Below are 19,162 nucleotides of genomic sequence, written 5' to 3'. Positions count from 1 at the left end.
TAGCTCAGGCTGGTCTTGAACTCCTGAGCTCAAGCAATCCACCTGCCTCAACCTCCCAAAGTGCTGGGATTACAGGCGTGAGTCACCGCACCCTGCCTGAAGAAATTTTTTTGGTCTCCTGGAAGCCATTCTCTCTCCTTAGTAAGCAACTAGATTTTCTTTTAGAGAATACCACTGCCCAGCTGTGCACAATCTTGACCAAAAAATCAAGGTGCTCTGTCCTCTCATTACAGAGGCCAAAGGGGTCCCTGGAAGCCACTCCAAGCCTTACTGCCCATCACTGTGACACACAGTCAACCCTCTGCCAGGACTTTAGTGGAGTGAGAAAGGTCCCAAAGCCAAGCTTGGGCTCCACTCATCCGCCAGGAAGCAGGTCTTTAGCCTTTCCCTGCCTCCTCTGAGCTGGCCCATACTTTGCCAATAGCTTTCCTTTATGTTGAAGTTTGCCAGAGTCAGTGTCTGGGGTTTAGCCAAAGACTCCTTTCAAACTGCGAGGCACAGTGATCCAGCAAGTCAACGTCTCAGAATCTGCCCCAGGGATACACACATGAGCACACAATGCAAGATGCTTGCGGCAGTAATGCTTGTAATGGCAAAAAATTGGACACAGACTGTGAGGTTTAACCATTTCAAAATGCCATTTTGTAGGATAAAACAGTTTAATGTTCACAATTCCAAATAGTTCAACCTCTCTCAGAAAATTGTTAAATGAGCCATGGGGCTTTCATAGCTCATATTTTGTTATGCTATGCAAAAACTAAAAAGAGATACATATTTACTGCTGTGGAAATACTCCAAGACGAATTATTATGTAGGGGAAAAAGCAAGTTTAAGAAATACATACATATATATATACACACACACATACACACACAATATAAACATATACTCTCTCTCTCTCTTTACATATATATATATTTGAAACAGGGCATTACTCTGTCACCCAGGCTGGAGTGCAGTGGTATGATCTCAGCTCACTACGGCCTTGACCTCCCAGGCTCAAGCAATCCTTCCACCTTAGCCTCCTGAGTAGCTAGGACTACAGGTACACACCACTACACCCAGCTAATTTTGTTTTTTTATTTTTGTATAGACAGGGTCTATACATTATGTTGCCCAGGCTGGTCTCGAACTCCTGGACTCAAGTGATCCTCCCACCTTGGCCTCCCAAAGTGCCGGATTACAGGCCACCATGCCTGGCAAGAAAAATAAATACATTTTTTAAACGTAAAAAATTATATCTTTCTAGTACATACCAAAAAGAGGAAGGAGAAAATTCTAGAAAAATTTATACCTCATTGATAACAGTTATTATCTAGGAAAGGGACTGGTATTTGAATGAGGGAATAAAAAGGTCTTGAACTTTGTCTGCATTATTTAGATTCATTTATAGTGTGAACAAATTCATGTATTATTTATGTAATAATCTGTAAAAATTTTTGAATCAATATGCTTCTTAAATTCTTAATGGCGTCCCATCATCTAGAGTAGGGGTTGGCCAATTATAACCCTGCTTGTCTTTTAAGAAAAGTTTATTTTTAATAGGGCCATGCTCATTCATTTACATATTGTCAGAGCTGCTTTCCCACAAAATGGCAGGGTGAGTAGCTGTAAGAGAGACCCTCTCGCTGACAAAGCTGAAAATATTTACTATCAGGCCCTTTAGGGAAAAGCTTTGCAGACCTCTTAGCTACGGCTGTGATTCTCAGCTCTGGTGGGAATTCTGGTGGGTATTCAAATCACCTGAGACATTAAAAAAAAAAAAATACACCCAGGCTCCACCCCGACAAAGAATGACTTAATTGGTCAGGGGTGAGGCTTGAGCTTTAATTGTGTTTTCAAAATGTCCCAGGTGATTGTAATGAGCAGCCAGGCTTGCGTGCTCTGACTTTGAGGATTAATTCCAGACTCCTGAGTACGGTTTAAAAGGCCCTTCGTGAGCTGACTTGCCCCTTTGGGCTCATCCTCCCAACCCACGCTCATTTCCTCTGCTCCAAGATACAGAACGCACCAGGCGACGCTGTCTTTAAGCGTGGAATGTTCCCCTTTCCATCTGCCTGGCAAATGTTGAATCATCCTTTAAGTCTACTGAAGGATGCTCTTCCCTAAGAAGCATTCCAGATTCTTGCTTACATGTCACACTAAAAGGTAGGTTGACATTGTGTACGTGTCTCCCACGGTGAGGGGAGGGAGGAGGCGCTGTGTCTTCATGTATCTCTCAGAGCAGGAGCTCAATGAACATTTGCTGAATCAAATTAAACTTAAAAAAATTTAAGTTCCAATGCCCAAAATCCAGCTCCACAGACACATTTTGAAGTCTCTTTGTGTCAGAAAAACAAAACAATTAAACTGGATGCATTTACTGTAACAGACTAATTTTTTTTTTTTTTTTTGAGACAGAATCTTGCTGTCACCCAGGCTGGAGTGCAGCGGCACAATCTCGGCTCACTGCAACCTCTGCTTCCTGGGTTCAAGCGACTCTCGTGCTTCAGCCTCCCAAGTAGCTGGGATTACAGACATGCACCACCACACCCGGTTAATTTTTGTATTTTTAGTAGAAATGAGGTTTCACCATGTTGGCCAGGCTGGTGTCAAACTCCTGACCTCAGGTGATCCACCTGCCTTGGCCTCCCTAAGTGCTGGGATTACAGGCGTGAGCCACCACACCCAGCCTATAACAGACTAAATGATTTTCAAATCCTCTTTTTCCATCATGGAGTAGCCCCAACTCTGTAGCCTGAAGTGTAAGAAAGGGTCTGGAACCATAAGCCTTGAAGGAGACAGAAACAAAAGAGATGTCAAAACTGAGGCTGTCTCCCTCCTTAGGTAAACCCTGAAGGGCACATGAAGAATATCCCATTCTTCATTTGAGAAGGTTAAATTCTAGTTTTCTTTCCAGTTGGTATTTGCTTTCTAAGCTGATTGCATTTGCAGTTGTCTAGCTGAGCTCATATTTTGTGCCATGCAAATTTTCAAATTGCATTTGCTTCCTTTCTGAGTATGAATTCAAATGGACAAGTTGCTCTTTTCCAAACTAATCCTTAATTAGCTTCTGTCAAGAACCTAAGAGATGCCAGGGCACGGGCACCCTCCAAACCAAAATACATTGTGATTGTCATGGGAGGGAGAAATAGAATAAATGAATGATTAATCGCACCTGCTACTTCAAATCATATGGCAGTTGTTCCAAGTTTCATTTTCCAAAGATTAAAAACAACTTGTTTCAATTCTGTGCTAATTGGCAGGCAAATTTTCTTTCTCACTTGGTGGCAATGAAATGTGGATATTAAAATGCACAGCTGATTAATTTCTGGGTTTGAATAGAGGAAAAAGGAGACCTTGGTCTACAGTCTTAAGTTTTTAAGCTTTTATTAAGCACCTACCAGATTGCTGTGTTACACTGGAGATTTTTGAAAACAAGAATAGTCCTTGCCTTATAGTTGACGATACAGGGCATGCAGGTAAAATGCTAACTAGCAGGTGCCAGAGACTTCCTTGTGGTAAAAGAGCTGAATGTGCTCTCCATTTCACAGCCTAGTTCCCGAGACAGGCTCTTAGCAGACACCTCCTGGCAGTCCCCCTTGTGTCTGGTCGGCTATTAATCTTAGACCAAAAGAACAAGAATAGCATGCATATTAATTTCTTGTGGCTGCTGTAACAATTACCACAGATTTCATAGCTTAAAACTATAGAAAGTTATTTTCTCACAGTTCTGGAGGCCAGAAATCCAAAATAAATATGACTGGACTGAAACCAAGGTGTTAGCAAGGGCTGCACTCCTTGTGGAGGCTTCAGGGAAGAATCTGTTCTTTCCTTCCTCCAGCTGCCGGCCTCCCTTGGATTGTGGCCACAGCATTCCAAACTCTGCCTCTGAGGCCACATCGTCTCCGTGTGCATGTGTGGTGGATGCATATTTCCTCCTGTCTCCCTTTTTTTTTTTTGAGATGAATTCTCACTGTCACCCAGGCTGGAGTGCAGTGGCACGATCTCAGCTCACTCCAACTTCTACCTTTCAGTTTCAAGCAATTCTCCTGCCTCAGCCTCCCAAGTAGCTGGGATTACAAGCACCTGCCACCATGCCTGGCTAATTTTTGTATTTATAGTAAAGACGAGGTTTCAACACGTTGGCCAGACTGGTTTCGAACTCTTGACCTTCAGTGATCCACCTGCCTCAGCCTCCCAAAGTGTGGGATTACCAGCGTGAGCCACCATGCCCGGCCTGTCACTCTCTTCTAAGGATACATGGGGCTGCATTTAGGGCCCACCTGGATAATCCAGGACAACCCCCACATTTTAAGATCCTTAATTTAATCACTTCTGCAAGGACCCTGTTTCCATATAAGGTAATATTCCCAGGCTCCGGGAATTGGGATGTCTTTTGGGGGACCGTGTTTCAGTCTACTGCAGCATGGATATTTGGCATCCAGTGAACCCAGAATTTCAGTGAAGCCCAGTTTCACCCTTTACCTTAACATTTGCTTCATTTCAGCATCTTTTCTGTCCCTTGCTCTGGCATCAGGAGAGGGTCTGGCCTTGAGTAAAATGCCCTTCAGACTAACAGCTGGGTGGGAAAAGAGGTAATATTCAGAGACTGAAAATCAAGGTGACCAGATCTGCCCTGGTGACAGGGGACCCAGGCTCGGCCAGGGGCCTGTGATGGGTGCTAGTCCATTCAGTGTCTGCCTGCAGACCCCTGCCTCCGACAAGGCATCAGCTGTGGCCTTGGCTTCCAGGAGAGAAGATGAGGCACACGGACAAGAGACATGAAATAAGCATTCCAGGAGCGAAACGGGGAATCCAAAGGGAGCAGGTGGCCCGAGTAGGAAGCTCAGTACTCTGGCCAATAGGGTGGGCCCAGGGCTTGGTATAGGAACCAGGGAAGAGGGACTTGAAGGGTTAAGAAAGTCTCAGAGCAAAAGTAGCTGCTTGGGGAAATTTTCAAGAATGTGATGAGATTAGAGAAACAGGAAATGAAAAGCCCAGCAGGCTGCTTGGGATCCTGAGGCCTCCCTTCCTCCCTCATCATTCTGTCCCAGAGGAATCAAGTGCAGCAAAATGCAGCAATCACGTGAAACCTGGGGAGGAGCCGAGATCTGCTGAGGGAAGTTAAAATTCCACATCAGTAGCTTCCCCTGCAAGTTCTCTGCTGTAGACACACATGGGCTGGTTGCACTTTAAGAAGGTGCTCTGGGGCGAGGCACGGTGGCTCACACCTGTAATCCCAGCATGTTGGGAGGCCAAGGCAGGCAGATCACCTGAGGTCAGGAGTTCAAGACCAGCCTGGCCAACACGGCAAAACCCATCTCTATCAGAAAAAATACAAAAATGAGCCAGGTGTGTTGGTGTGCACCTGTAGTCTCAGCTTACTAGGGAGGCTGAGGCAGGAGAATCACTTGAACCGGTGAGGTAGAGGTTGCAGTGAGCTGAGATCGTGCAACTGCACTCTAGCCTGGTGACACAGTGAGACTCCTCAAAAAAAAAAAAAAAAAAAAAAAAGCTCTGCTACATCTCAAGGAAAATGAGTCCCTGGACCTACCCGAGGCACAGTGCTTTACTTTTTTTTTTTTTTTTTCTCTCCATTCTGGATGATAAATACATGCTTTTGATTCTAGAGTGCATTTGAGAGGTGTTAATTCGTAATTCTTTGTATTAGTTTGCTAGTACTGTCTTCAGAATTTTCCACAAACTGGGTGGCTTAAAACAACAGAGATGTATTATCTCACAGTTCTAGGGACTAGAAATCTGAAATCAAGGGCTGAGCAGCATTGGTTCCCTTCAGAGGCTCCGAGGAAGAATCAGTTTCATGCTCTCCTAGCTTCTAGAGGTTGCCAGCAACCCTAGGCCGGGAGGCATCACCCCAATCTCTTCTCCATCCTTATGGAATGTTCTCCCTCTGTGTCTGTGTCCAAATTTCCCTTTTATAAGGACACCAATAATGGGATTAGGGCCTACCCTAATCTACTATTACCTCCCATTACATATCTGCAAAGACCTTATTTCCAAGTAACTTAACATTCACAGGAACCGGGGGGTTATGGTTTCAACATATCTTTTGGGAAGACACGTTCAAGCTGTAACACTCACCAGGTGGGGATTAGTATCGATTACACTGATAAAAAAACCGTGTGGGACACTGGATTCAGTCGCTAGGGCTGCCATAATGAAGTACCACAGACTGGGTGGCTTAAACAACAGGAATTCATTTCTGCCAGTTCTGGAGGCTGTATGCCTGAGATAAGGCACTGGCAGGGTTGGCTGCTTCAGAGGCCTCTCTCCTTATCCTCTAGGAGACCGTCTTCTTGTGTCCCCATGTGGTCTTCCCTCCATGTATGTCTATGTCCCAAGCACCTTTTCTTATAAGGGGCACCAGTTATTGGTTAAGACAACCCCCACCCCAACTCATCTCATCTGGGCTTAATAATTTTTTTTTTTTTGAGATAGGGTCTTACTCTGTCCAGGCTGGAATACAGTGCCACAATCACAGCTCTCTGTAGCCTCGAACTCCCAGGCTCAGGTGATCCCCCCACCTTAGACTCCTGGGCAGCCGAGATTACAGGCATGTGCCACCATGCCCAGCTAAATTTTTGTATTTTTTGTGGAGATAGTTTAGCCCTGTTGCCCAGGCTGGTCTTGAACTCCTGGGCTCAAGCAATCCTCCCACCTCGGCCTCCCAAAGAGCTGGGATTACAGGTGTGAATCACCAAGTCTGGCCCAATTATCTCTTCAAAGACCCTGTCTCCAAATAGAATCCCATCCTGACATACTGGGACTTAAACATATGAATTTGAGGGAAACACAAGTCAGCCTATAACATACACAAATTACAAATAATGAAGCCTGTAGTATAATAATGAGGTCCTTAGTATCAATTCCACGTATAATGAATTGATTCTCTCAGAATACTTTCATTGATTTTTACCCAAATCTTGTGTCCGTAGCCAATCTATGGTTTCAGTTGACTAAGTATCGTCCCACATGAATGTTGATATTTTCATTCACGTTAATGAGTAATACCGACGTGAAACAAGGAAGATGTATGTCAGAACTTATTTGTCCATGATGTGAGCAAAGTTTTTGCTGAATTTTATGATAGTTGGAGTACTGAAGATACTTCCTTATCTTTTTGTGCTATTCATAATGTAATGGTTAGACATTACACACTTCTAATTTGCACTCAAGATTTTATCCATCAATTTCCTCAGTCTAGACAATAAAACAATAAATCAAGCCCTGACTTACAGCTATTGCTGACTTCCCTGATGAAGACAGGCCCCGTGGCTGACTCCCAGCTCTCAAGGTGACATCCTTGAACACGAACTTAGAAGGCCACGCACAGTAGCACAGCAGTGACTTCCACTATACAGACACGAGAGCTGTAAATAGCTTTAAGAATACAGATAGATTTTTTTTTTCTTTTTTTTTTTTTTGACAGTCTCACTCTGTCGCCAGGCTGGAGTGCAGTGGCGCAATTTTGGCTCTTTGCAACCTCCGCCTCCCAGGTTCAAGCGATTCTCCTGCCTCAGCCTTCTGAGTAGTTGGGATTACAGGCACATGCCACCACACCCAGCTAACTTTTGTATTTTTAATACAGACGGGGTTTCACCATGTTGGCCAGGATAGTCTCAATCTCCTGACCTCGTGATCCACCCACCTCAGCCTCCCAAAGTGCTGGGATTACAGGCGTGAGCCACCGCGCCCAGCCTGTACCCGGCACAACCGGCCAGTGTTAACATAAGACATAGTTTTTTTTTTTAATGTAGTAAAATAGGAAGTGATGAGTTTTGAATATTTATTACTTTTGGGCTGGGCATGGTGGCTTACACCTGTAATCTCAGCACTTTGGGAGGCCAAGGTGGGCAGATCACCTGAGGTCAGGAGTTTGAGAACAGCCTGACCAACTTGGTGAAACCCCATCTCTACTAAAAATACAAACATTGGCCAGGTATGGCAGTGCACACCTGTAATCCCAGCTGCTCAGAAGGCTGAGGCAGGAGAATTGCTTGAACCCAGGAGGGGGAGGCTGCAGTGAGCCAAGATTGCCCCACTGTACTCCAGCCTGGGTGACAGAGTGACCCAGTCTCAAAAAAAAAAAAATCTATTACTTTCGTTCTTAATATAATTTAATTGTAAATTTGCGTGAGTTAGCCCCTAAAAATAATTATATTTAACAACCACCTTGACACTTAACAATTGGCACTCTCAAGCCAGCACAGACTGTCTGTAGCACACTACTGGGCTTGAGTCAGAAGTCCTTTATTTTATTTTAGGTTCTGGGTATATGTGCAGGTTTGTTTTTTTGTTGTTGTTTTTTGTTTTTTTTTTTGAGATGGAGTCTTGCTCTGTTACCCAGGCTGGAGTGCAGTGGCCGGATCTCAGCTCACTGCAAGCTCCGCCTCCCAGGTTCACGCCATTCTCCGGCCTCAGCCTCCCGAGTAGCTGGGACTACAGGCGCCCACCACCTCGCCCGGCTAGTTTTTTGTATTTCTTAATAGAGACGGGGTTTCACTGTGTTAGGATGGTCTCGATCTCCTGACCTCGTGATCCGCCCGTCTCGGCCTCCCAAAGTGCTGGGATTACAGGCTTGAGCCACCGCGCCCGGCCGTGCAGGTTTGTTATAGGTAAACTATGTGTCATGAGGGTTTGGTTGGAATCCTTTAAAGTTGCTGTAGATTTCCAGAATTGAGTACACAGCCTGGCCATTTACAGGTGAGGAACCTTGTTAAAGGCAGTGTGTGAAACAAGGTGATGTGGCTTGGGTGAGGCCACGCAGCTGGTGATTGGCCTAACCAGGAGGTGGTCCCAGGCCTTATTGCCAGCCTAGCACAATTTCCACTGCTTAGTATCCTGTCTCTAAACCTTGATTCGTTTACAAGAGAAGTACAATAAGGAAAGGAACAAAGTGCCTGTGGGAAGGTTCAGGGGGTCAGGTAGAGAGAGAAAGAGAAGGAGAAAAGAGACCAATTATCAACATAGAAGGACAGCCCAGACAGGGACCAACCCTGAATTGTAATAGAAATAGACAAGTATGAAGAAAGAGGAAGGCAGCTCATTCCATGGTGGTTAATGTAAACCAAAAATACGATTCTAAGACCCCCAACCATCTGAATGCACCCTTCCTTTCAGCCAAAGGCATTCCAAAGTTAACCTGAAAAACTAGTTCAGGCCACAAAGGGAGGGGGGACATCCCTCATTATACCCTCCTCCCTTTCAGAATTCAGGCACAACTGGCCAGTGTTAACATAAGACTGATAGAGGAGACTTAAGTCTGATAAGAGACATTGACAATCTATTGTCTCTGAAGCTTGTTACCTGGAGGCTTCATCTGCATAATAACCTAGGTCTCCATAATCCCTTATCTTAACCCATACACTTCCTTCTATGGATTCCAGGTCTTTAGATAAACTCTTTCAACCAATTGCCAATAGGAAGAGCTTTGAATCCGCCTATGACCTAGAAGCCACCCCACCCACTTCCAGTTGTCCTGCCTTTTCAGACCAAACCAATATACATCTTACATGTATTGACTGATGTCTCATATCTCCCTGAAATGTACCAACCTGCAGTCTGACCACCTGGGCATATGTTCTCAGGATCTCCTGGGGCTGTGTCACAGGACATCAGTCACTCATTTTGGCTTAGAATAAATCCCTTCAAGTATTTTACAGAGTTTGACTCTTTGTAGACATCAAGGAGAAAGAACACTTAAAATAATCAGGAGAGAGGATACCAGTGATCTTTTGGGATGTGGTTTTTGTTGTGTTTTGTTTTTGAGATGCAGTTTCGCTGTTGTCACCCAGGTTGGAGTGCAATGGAGTGATCTCAGCTCACTGCAACTTCTGCCTCCTGGGTTCAAGCAACTCTCCTGCTTCAGCCTCCCAAGTAGCCAGGATTACAGGCGCCCACCACCACGCCCGGCTAATTTTTGTATTTTTAGTAAAGATGGGGCTTCACGATGTTGGCCAGGTTGCTCTTGAACTCCTGACCTCAGGTGATCTGCCTGCCTGGGCCTCTCAAAGTACTGGGATTACAGGCATGAGCCACTGTGCCTGGCCTGGATATGGTTTTTGTACGTGATAAGAGGTTGAATGTAGGACTTCTGAGGTTTACGGAGTTTAAAACAACAGCAACAAAACCAGAAGCAGACCAGAACGCTCGCTGAGGACTGTAGCAGTAAAAAGGGACATAAAATAAAACCCCAAGATCCAGGAGGGTGGCAAAACCAAAGCATACGAAAGTATTTGGTGGATTTTATTTCTGTAAGGATGGTGGACATGAGAATGTTAGAAAGCAAATGGAAAAAGATGGTGGAAAGTTTGAAACGGAGCCTCCTTTTAGAGTTAGATTACTACAGTGTTTCCTACCATGGCTGCCCCCTTTAATCTATCTTACCCACTGCTGGATTAAGTGTCTCTAAATATCAGTCTCTCTCCTGTTCTAGAACAGCCATGACTCAAGGACTCTCTCTCCACCTTATTCCGCCGGCCCTGGCCCATTATCCAAGCTCCTATACAGCCCATGCCTGCCACAATCTTTGTGTTTGGGGATTGGAGGTGGCATTTAAAAATGCCATCACGCAGCTGGGCATGGTGGCTTATGCCTGTAATCCTAGCACTTCAGGAGGCCGAGGTGGGCAGATCTCTTGAGGTCAGGAGTTCGAGATCAGACTGTCCAACATGGCGAAACCCCGTTTCTACTAAAAATGCAAAAATTAGCCAGGTGTGGTGGCACATGCCTGTAATCCCAGCTACTTGGGAGGTTGAGGCAGGAGAATCACTTGAATCCGGGAGGCAGAGGTGCAGAGATAACGCCATTGCACTCTAACCTGGGTGACAAGAGTGAAACTCTGTCTCAAAAAAAAAAAAAAGGCTATTATGCAATATTTAATACATTAAAAAGTCATAATAAAACAAGTGCCTATGTTCCCACCACCCAGCTTAAAAAATAAAACTTGACCAATCATTTGAAATGTGTGCTCCTAACTGCATCCCCACCAAGGCTAGCCCTGGACTGAATTTGGAGGTTATCATTCTCATGCATTTCTGAATATTTGTACTACATATGCAGAACCACATAGAGCAAGACAGCACCTTAAATTGCATTTGTTTAAACTTACGTATGTATATAACTTCCTATAGCTTGTTTTTTTCTTCTTGATGTTATTTCCATGTGATCCATATGTGTAGCTCTGCTTCACTCTTTTTGCTGCTGGGTTTTATTTTGTTTTTCTTGTTTCTCTTGTGGCTTATTTTATTTTATTTTATTGAGACAGAGTCTTGCTCTGTCACCCAGGCTGGAGTGCAGTGGAGCAATCTCGGCTCTCTGCAACCTCCGCCTCCCATGCTCAAGCAATCCTCCTACCTCAGCCTCCTGAGCAGCTGGGACTACAGGCATGTGCCACCACACCAGACTAACGTTTTAATTTTTAGTAGAGACGGGTTTCACCATGTTGGCCAGGCTAGTCTCAAACTCCTGAGCTCAAGCAATCCACTTGCCTCAGCCTCCCAAAGTGCTGGGGTTACAGGCGTGAGCCACTGTGCCCGGCCCTGTTATTGCTTATTTTATTCAACGATTAAAAGTGCAGACTCAGGAATTGGACGATGTGAGCTCAAATCTTATTTCTACCACTGCAGGCAGGATACTTTGCATTTCTGTGGCTCCATTTCCTCTTTTATAAAAGAGATGATACTAACACTGTCCTCCCCCGCATAGTGGCTGCTAGAACTAAATGGCACCGCTCCCGCCCAAGCCCCGGAATGATGCCTACTGTATTAAAGTACTCACTCACCAGTGACTCTTATTCTTTTTCCATCCACATGACTGCCAGGAAAACCAAACTGAGAACTAAGGTCAGAACGACATGCTGTGCTCAAAAATCTCAGGCAAAATGTCAGAGCAACAATGCCAAGTATTTTCTGGTACATTAGAATGAAAATCAGTTTAAAAAACTACCAAGTATTGTATTCATCTGTTACAATAAATTAAGTCATCTATCCACTTAGGTAAATCATTCAATTCTTTCCCGAACCATTTATCTTGGAAAAATCTTTTTACCTTAAAAGATTTTCAATTTTCAGGCTCCTACAGATGGAACATGGTCAGTGCATGACTAGAGCAACTTACAAGGCAAATAGAGCGTTAACATGGCTGTGACTAATGATGACAATATGTGCCACCACCTCATCACCAGGAATCTGAGCCAGCCACGGCACCTTCTGGATTTTCTTGGCCCGCTTATTTGGCCCCAGTTTGTCAGAATGTTCCCTACAACATCACTAAGTGTTGGAGCAAAACACAATTTCAAAATGGGGCTTGAAGAAGATGGCTAGTAAATCAATTGAATTTGTATTCTCTTGCTATTTCATTAAGTATCCGGACATCTAATCCCGTGTAGAATGGCAACTGCTTCAAATTATGTTTTTTTGTTTGTTGTTTTTTGTTTTTTTGAGATGAAGCCTCACTCTTGTCTCCCAGGCAGGAGTGCAGTGGCATGATCTTGGCTCACTGCAACCTCCACCTCCCAGGTTCAAGCGATTCTCATTACTCAGCCTCCCAAGTAGCTGGGATTATAGGCACCCACGACCATGCAGGGCTGATATTTGTATTTTTAGTAGAGATAGGGTTTCACTATGTTGGCCAGGCTGGTCCTGAACTCCTTACCTCAGGTGATCTGCTCACCTCAGCCTCGCAAAGTGCTGGGATTACAGGTGTGAGCCACCGCGCCCGGCCTTATGTGCTATTTTGAATTACAAAATATCAGATGAAAGCTTTTGATTACCTTTACGATGGATATTATGCTACTAAGCATTTTTCAATACAAAGTACTTTAGTCATGCATTCAAAATGTGAATGTAAATTGCTATGTTCGTTTGTCTGGCTTTGGGAAAAGCAAGTTTTTACATTTTTCCTTGTTAGTGGTTCCCATCAGCATCAACTATGAATCATTCTTCTGAAAAAGAGGTTACCCCAGTGAAAACACATCTGATTTTTTGTCCCTTTCTGGCAGGAAAGTGTGTGTCTCTTTAGTTGTGGGAATGATTTTGGGAAACTAATAACAAACTTCTAACCATCCGAAGTCCATCTCTATCACATGCCAAGAAGTGTGGCTGCAGTCTCACTCCATCTAGCGTGAGCCCGCACATTTACCAACACGCTCCTTAGCATGTACTATCAAGCACAGAATGGGCAAGACTTTTCCCCCCGAATAAGGAAGCAACTCATTACCAAAAGCAAACTAAATGTCTAGAAAAAGAAGCCCTCCAGGCGCAGTGGCTCATGCCTGTAATCCCAGCACTTTGCGAGGCCGAGGCGGGTGGATCACGAGGTCAGGAGTTCGAGACCAGCCTGACCAACATGGTGAAACCCCGTCTCTACTAAAAATACAAAAATTAGGCATGGTGGCAGGTGCCTATAATCCCAGCTACTCAGGAGGCTGAGGCAGGAAAATCACTTGAACCCAGAAGGCAGAGGTTACAGTGAGCCAAGATCACACCATTGTATTCCAGCCTGGGTGACAGAGTGAGACTCCATCTCAAAAAAAAAAAAAAAACCAAGATATCTCACATAACAATATGAAATGTTGCCCATATTGATGACATCAATGATGTTAATAATAAGCATCATACAGTGTATAAACTATTCTCATCTTTCTTTTTTGAGAAGACTCGCTCTATTGCCCAGGCTGACATGATCTCTGCTCACTGCAACCTCTGCCTTCTAGGTTCAAGTGATTCTCCTGCTTCAGCCTCCCAAGTACCTGGGATTACAGGTGTGTACCACCACACCTGGCTAATTTTTGTGTTTGTAGTAGAGACGGGGTTTTACCATGTTCGCTAGGCAGGTCTCGAACTTCTGACCTCAAGTGATCCACCCACCTTGGCCTCCGAAAGTGCTGGGATACAGATGTGAGCCCCCATGCCTGGCCTTTCATCTTAAGAGGTTGGTCTTCATGAGATTCTTCTGACTAGACTGATCGTAGAGCCTCCTACATTAAAAATTCCTCCTCCCTTTTTGATTCCTGGCAAAATGCAAATTAAGGCTCATCTTCTCTTTCCTTTCTGGTTCTGTGTCTTCAATTCTCAAGAGTTTGTCCAGAATGCTCCCAGCACAAACCTCCACTGCCCTGTGTTCACCTCCGCAATGGACCAGGGAAACCTACTTACTTCTTAGAGCGTATTCTTTGGGCTTCACTGAATTCAGATCAGAAAGGAATTCATCAGTATCTTGCATGCACTTCAGAGAAACGTTTCTTGCAGGAAAAACAAAAGGAAATTGAAAAGACAGCAGGCAAAATAGTAGAGTCAGGCCCATCATTGTCTCCTAACCTGTTAGGATAAGCCTCACATCTTGGGTAAACAGCCTGATATTTATGAAACACTGGTGTATGATATGTTGCGGGTAAATGGGACATGCTCGCTCTTTAATAGGCAGAGCGACAAGCTGCGTCTCCCAGCCACCTGCAAAGCAGCCAAGATGAACAAACCATGGAAACCAATTTATATACAACTTGTTATTGTTGAGTAACACAGCACTGTGGACGTGGGGGCCGCTGACCACCTGGCTTCCTTTGGTTATGCAGATTAACATTTCCAGTTAACATGGATAATGCTGGATTTTCTCTGGTTAGATGGCCTGGTGTACATCTCTGGGTTTCAAAATTGTAGTGACTATGTTAAGTGGCAATATTTGGCTTTTGTCCAAGAAGGATGATGAACTTGTAAAACATTTGGATGCATGATAAGCAAAGAAGGGCTTCTCCGTGATGGTCTGCATAGGGTATGCATCTGCTAAAGCATGTGCTGGACTTTGAGAGCGGTATCAGCGTGGGAGTGTTGAACTGCCCCGTGGGAAGGAAGTTGTTGCAGCAGGACAAATATGCACACACATCCACACGTGGGAGTTTGGAAAACACATCCTGGGAAGTCAGATGCTGACAAAGGACCTTGGGAATGGTACGCAACTACTTTAAGGAAACATAAAACGTGTCGATCTGGATTTCTCACGGTGTAAATATTCTTTTTCCAGAAAGACTTGCTTTAAATAGTAACTTCCATATATCTCCATTTAAAATGGGAAACAATTTCTGTAGATCTTGTTTACACTGCTGGAACACATCTGCACTTGTGGGTGGCCGTGACTTAGTTGTACTTCCTGCTGCCATTTGGCTTCAGAGCATCTTCTAGCATCCCGGACCACCCCTTTCTATGCACACACCCCGCCGACTCTGACTTCGGTTCCTTTGTTCATGCCCTGCCCTCTGTCTGGAGTGACCTTCTCCCAGCTCCCCTCCTGCTGGGCATCCTCATCTATTCCCACTTCTTCTAAGTAGGTGTTGGCTCTTCCAGGAAGCCCTTCTGGGCTTCCCCTCTGAGAGTAGGCTATGAGAATAGCCTGTTCTCTCTGCTGCCTAATTGCTCTGCACATTCCCTTTACCTTCTCACTTTGAAGGTATCTATTTCTGCCTCCTTTTTTCTTTTAGACTGGAAGCTCCAGGAGGGCAGGCACTGTGCTCTTTTTATCATCCTGGGATGTTCTCAGGCCTTCTGGGTAGTGATTAAGAGCCAAAGCTGTTCCTTACTGGCTGTGTGACCTAGAGCAATTGTGCTGTCTCATTGATCTTATCTTGAAAATGAAGATACTAATAGTTTCTACACCTTGGAATTATGAAATTTAATATAAAGTATTAAAAGAAGGCCAAGTGTGGTGGCTCATTCCTGCCATCCCAGCACTTTGGGAGGCCAAGGCAGGAGGACTGCGTGAGCCCAGGAATTACAGGTTACAGTGAGCTATGATTACACAACTGCACTCCAGCATACGCATCAGAGCAAGATCCTATGTCTTAAAAAAAAAAAACAAAAAATGTTAAAAGTACTGAAAGAGTCTGGGTTTAGTGGCTCATGTTTATAATCCCAGCACTTTGGGAGGCTGAGCAGGAGGCTCACTTGAGCCCAGGAGGTCAACCAGCCTGGGCAACATGGTGAGAGACCCGTCTCTACCAAAAATTTATAAAATTAGCCAAGCAGAGTAGCACACACCTGTAATCCCAGATATCTGGCAGTCTGAGGTGGGATGTTTGCCTGCGGCCAGGAGGTCGAGGATGCAGTGAGCTGAGTTTGTGCTATGGCACACCAGCTTGGACAACAGAGCAAGACCCTGTCTCAAAAAAAACCAAAAAGTATTGAGTTACTGGCCTATTATAAATACTCAAGAAATACTATGTATTGTCCTTATATTCTAAATGCCCACTACATACCTGGCAGATAATATACCAGATATCCTGATAATGTATCTACAAGGGGACATTAGAGTATCTGACCTTTTGTAGACTCTTAATAAACAGTAGGTACTGTGGCAGTTTAGGATTTTTTTATTGGCTTGAAAAAAACATTCAGGCACACAAGCTGAAATAGTTAACACACTATCAGGTAAATAATTCCCTGGAGAAAAAAAAAAAAACCAGATAATTTAGATCCAAGTTACAAAGGGGGGCAGCTTTAAAACACAGAATTTTCTAGTAGTCAAAACTACTCGAAGTTGAACTGGGGCTCTTTCAAATGACATCACGGTCTCTAGCCTTGGAAGAGCTCAGCTATTGGTTGACCACGAATGAAGGCATTAGAGAGATTCAAGCCTCAGATGGTCCTTGTACAAATTACCTCTTAGGTCTCCTCCAACTTTGAAATCCTCTGCATCTACCTTCAAAAGTATTTTTGGCTGGGCACAGTGGCTCACGCCTCTATTCCCAGCACTCTGGGAGGCCGAAGCAGGCAGATTTCTTTGAGCTCAGGAGTTCAAGACCAGCCTGGGCAACATGGCAAAACCCCATCTGTACAAAAAACAAACAATACAAAAAGGATTTTTTTTTTTAACCATTAATGTGTTATTATTAAACACCTCTGAAAGTGCTGTCTAATTGAAGTAGACACTGAAATTTCGATGCAAAAATGAAAGCATCCCACTTGGAATATATAGATATATCAACAACTTGTAGGAAAAAAGAAACCAAATTTGGTGGCAGAAACCAGGGTTTAAGTCCTGGCTCTTACAGAAGCAGGTTCAGTTTCCCTATCTGTAAAATTGTGAACTCAGCCCAGTTCACACAGTTGTATTATAGCATGAACCTAAAGCTCATGATACAAAAACATTTATAGAATCCCGAGTCCTAAATAAATGTTTGTTAGCATTAGAGCTCTCACTGCCAAGTTGCTTTTTGGGTTTTGTTTTGCTTAATCATATTTCTACCTTAGGAAAAGGTGAGGGAGGGGATTGAAAAAACTAGAGGTTTAGATAATTTGAATACAGTCAGTCCTTTGTATCTGCTGGTTTCAAATCCATAGATTGAAAGAAAATATTCAGAGGGGTAAAAAACAACTGGCTAACATGGTGAAACCCCATCTCTACTAAAAAAAATACAAAAAACTAGCCGGGTGAGGTGGCGGGCGCCTGTAGTCCCAGCTACTCAGGAGACTGAGGCAGGAGAATGGCGTGAACCTGGGAGGCGGAGCTTGCAGTGAGCTGAGATCCGGCCACTGCACTCCAGCCCAGGCGACAGAGCCAGACTCCGAATCAAAAAAAATAAAAATAAAAATAAAAATAAAAGACAATATAGTGTAACAACTACTTACATCATATTAGGTATTGTATGTACTGTAGAGATGATTTAAAGTATAGGGGAGAATGTGTGTAGATTATATGCAAATATGAGACAATTTTATATCCGGGAGTATCAGTGGGTTTTGAGATTCACAGGAAGTGGTTCTGGAACTTTTCCACTGCCAATACCAAGGGAAGTCTGTATGAATGATTAAACAGAAAAATCTCTGAAACTTGGATTTATTCCCGGGTTAGTTGCTGGTGTCATGTAGTCACTGAAAGTAAGAATGACATTGCTTTTAGAATTCAGCATTAAATACTTCATCTTTTTTCAAGTGGGGAAGAAATACAATGAGCAGAACCCACCTCTACATGTTAATCATTAGTAATAAAAACCACTTACGATGGTTTAAAAATACTACCTAAATAAAAAGGAAAAAGAGGATCTTACTTCTGGTTAATTAATAGCTCAAGATCCTTCTTTTGTCCCAACCCCTAAGACAAAAAAAATTATGACTAATCAAGGCTCAAGGAGGCTCAGTCATTTTACAAAAATATTTTAGGTACCTGTTTTGTTTTTTGTTTTTTTGCAAGCAGTTTGCTGGGCATAAAAATAGGACATGAAAATAAATAATGCCTTCGTTTCCTGAAAGCGGGCCTCTAACGTTTCCGGAAGCAGCCGCAATCAACTGGCTGGTGCTATTATTTATGACACGGTCATGTTATTCAAGTAACTATTGAAAAGGAAAGGGCATTCGGCCTCCCATCACTTGGCAATGGGTTTGAGAAAACAAGGATCAGTCTCGACTGTCAAGAATAAGGATCACAGGGGAAAATATAACTAATACCCACTGCTCTCAGGCTGGAAAAGGAAGAATGCCTCTTGCAATGAGAGGAAATGGCAGTTTCAGATAGAAAGCAAGCAGAGAGTTCATGGAAAATCTTAGAACATTCGTCCGGGGGATGGCAGACATTTAGCACATAAGTGTATCATGTCAGGCAGTGATAAGTGCCAGGGAGAAAACGGGGGGGAGCAGAGATGGAGAGTGGCAAGGCAGGTGTGTGCTCAGTGGGGTGGGCACATTTCAGTAAGGGAATCGGGGAAGGCTCGCCAGGCAGGGGACTTCTGTGTGGACCGGATGTGAAACATGTGAAAAGCCCTCATGAGGAGAACTGGGAAAGAGCATTCCAGGAGAGGGAAGAGCATGTGCCGAGGTCCTGTAACAGGAATATGAATCGTGGATAGGAACGAAAAAGAGGGAGTGACGTAGGAGTGGAGGGAAGTGATAGGAGGTGAGGTTAGGTATGGTGATGGGAGCGGGGAGGTCTTCCGGGGCTGGTCTCATAGCAATTGAAAGGCACTCATTTCCATTTATCTTGGTCTCTTCTGAAACAATGGATACTGGCATGTTGTTTAGCTGGTGTCTTATTCAGAGGGAACCAAGAGTCTAAACTTGAGGTTCTCCCCATGATGTTGGCACTGCTTGTGTCCAAGACAATACAGTAGTTCCTTAAAGACAAACTGACTTCCCTCACTTTGACAATTCACAAAGTTACTCTCAATTCAGAGTCA

General features: G+C 44.0%; 1 protein-coding gene across 2 annotated transcripts in view; it reads right to left on the bottom strand.

Annotated features, from left to right (window-relative positions):
• The window catches only part of LOC101009409 (O-acyltransferase like protein), a 76,994-nt gene extending 61,265 nt beyond the window's left edge, over positions 1–15,729 (bottom strand). Inside the window, exon 1 of one of the 2 annotated variants that reach the window (XM_009192818.3) lies at positions 14,160–15,729. In XM_009192818.3, the coding sequence (XP_009191082.2) occupies positions 14,160–14,310 (151 nt within the window). In that variant the 5' untranslated portion in view covers positions 14,311–15,729. The remainder of the gene's footprint in view (positions 1–14,159) is intronic. The other variant, XM_003914422.4, reaches the window with a different exon arrangement.
• Positions 15,730–19,162: the final 3,433 nt, after the last annotated feature.

This window comes from Papio anubis, chromosome 19, assembly GCF_008728515.1.
Source record: "Papio anubis isolate 15944 chromosome 19, Panubis1.0, whole genome shotgun sequence".
In the NCBI taxonomy this organism is placed as follows: Eukaryota; Metazoa; Chordata; class Mammalia; order Primates; family Cercopithecidae; genus Papio; species Papio anubis.
Note: the sequence above shows the minus strand (reverse complement) of the source record. Positions and strands in the feature narration are given on the sequence as shown.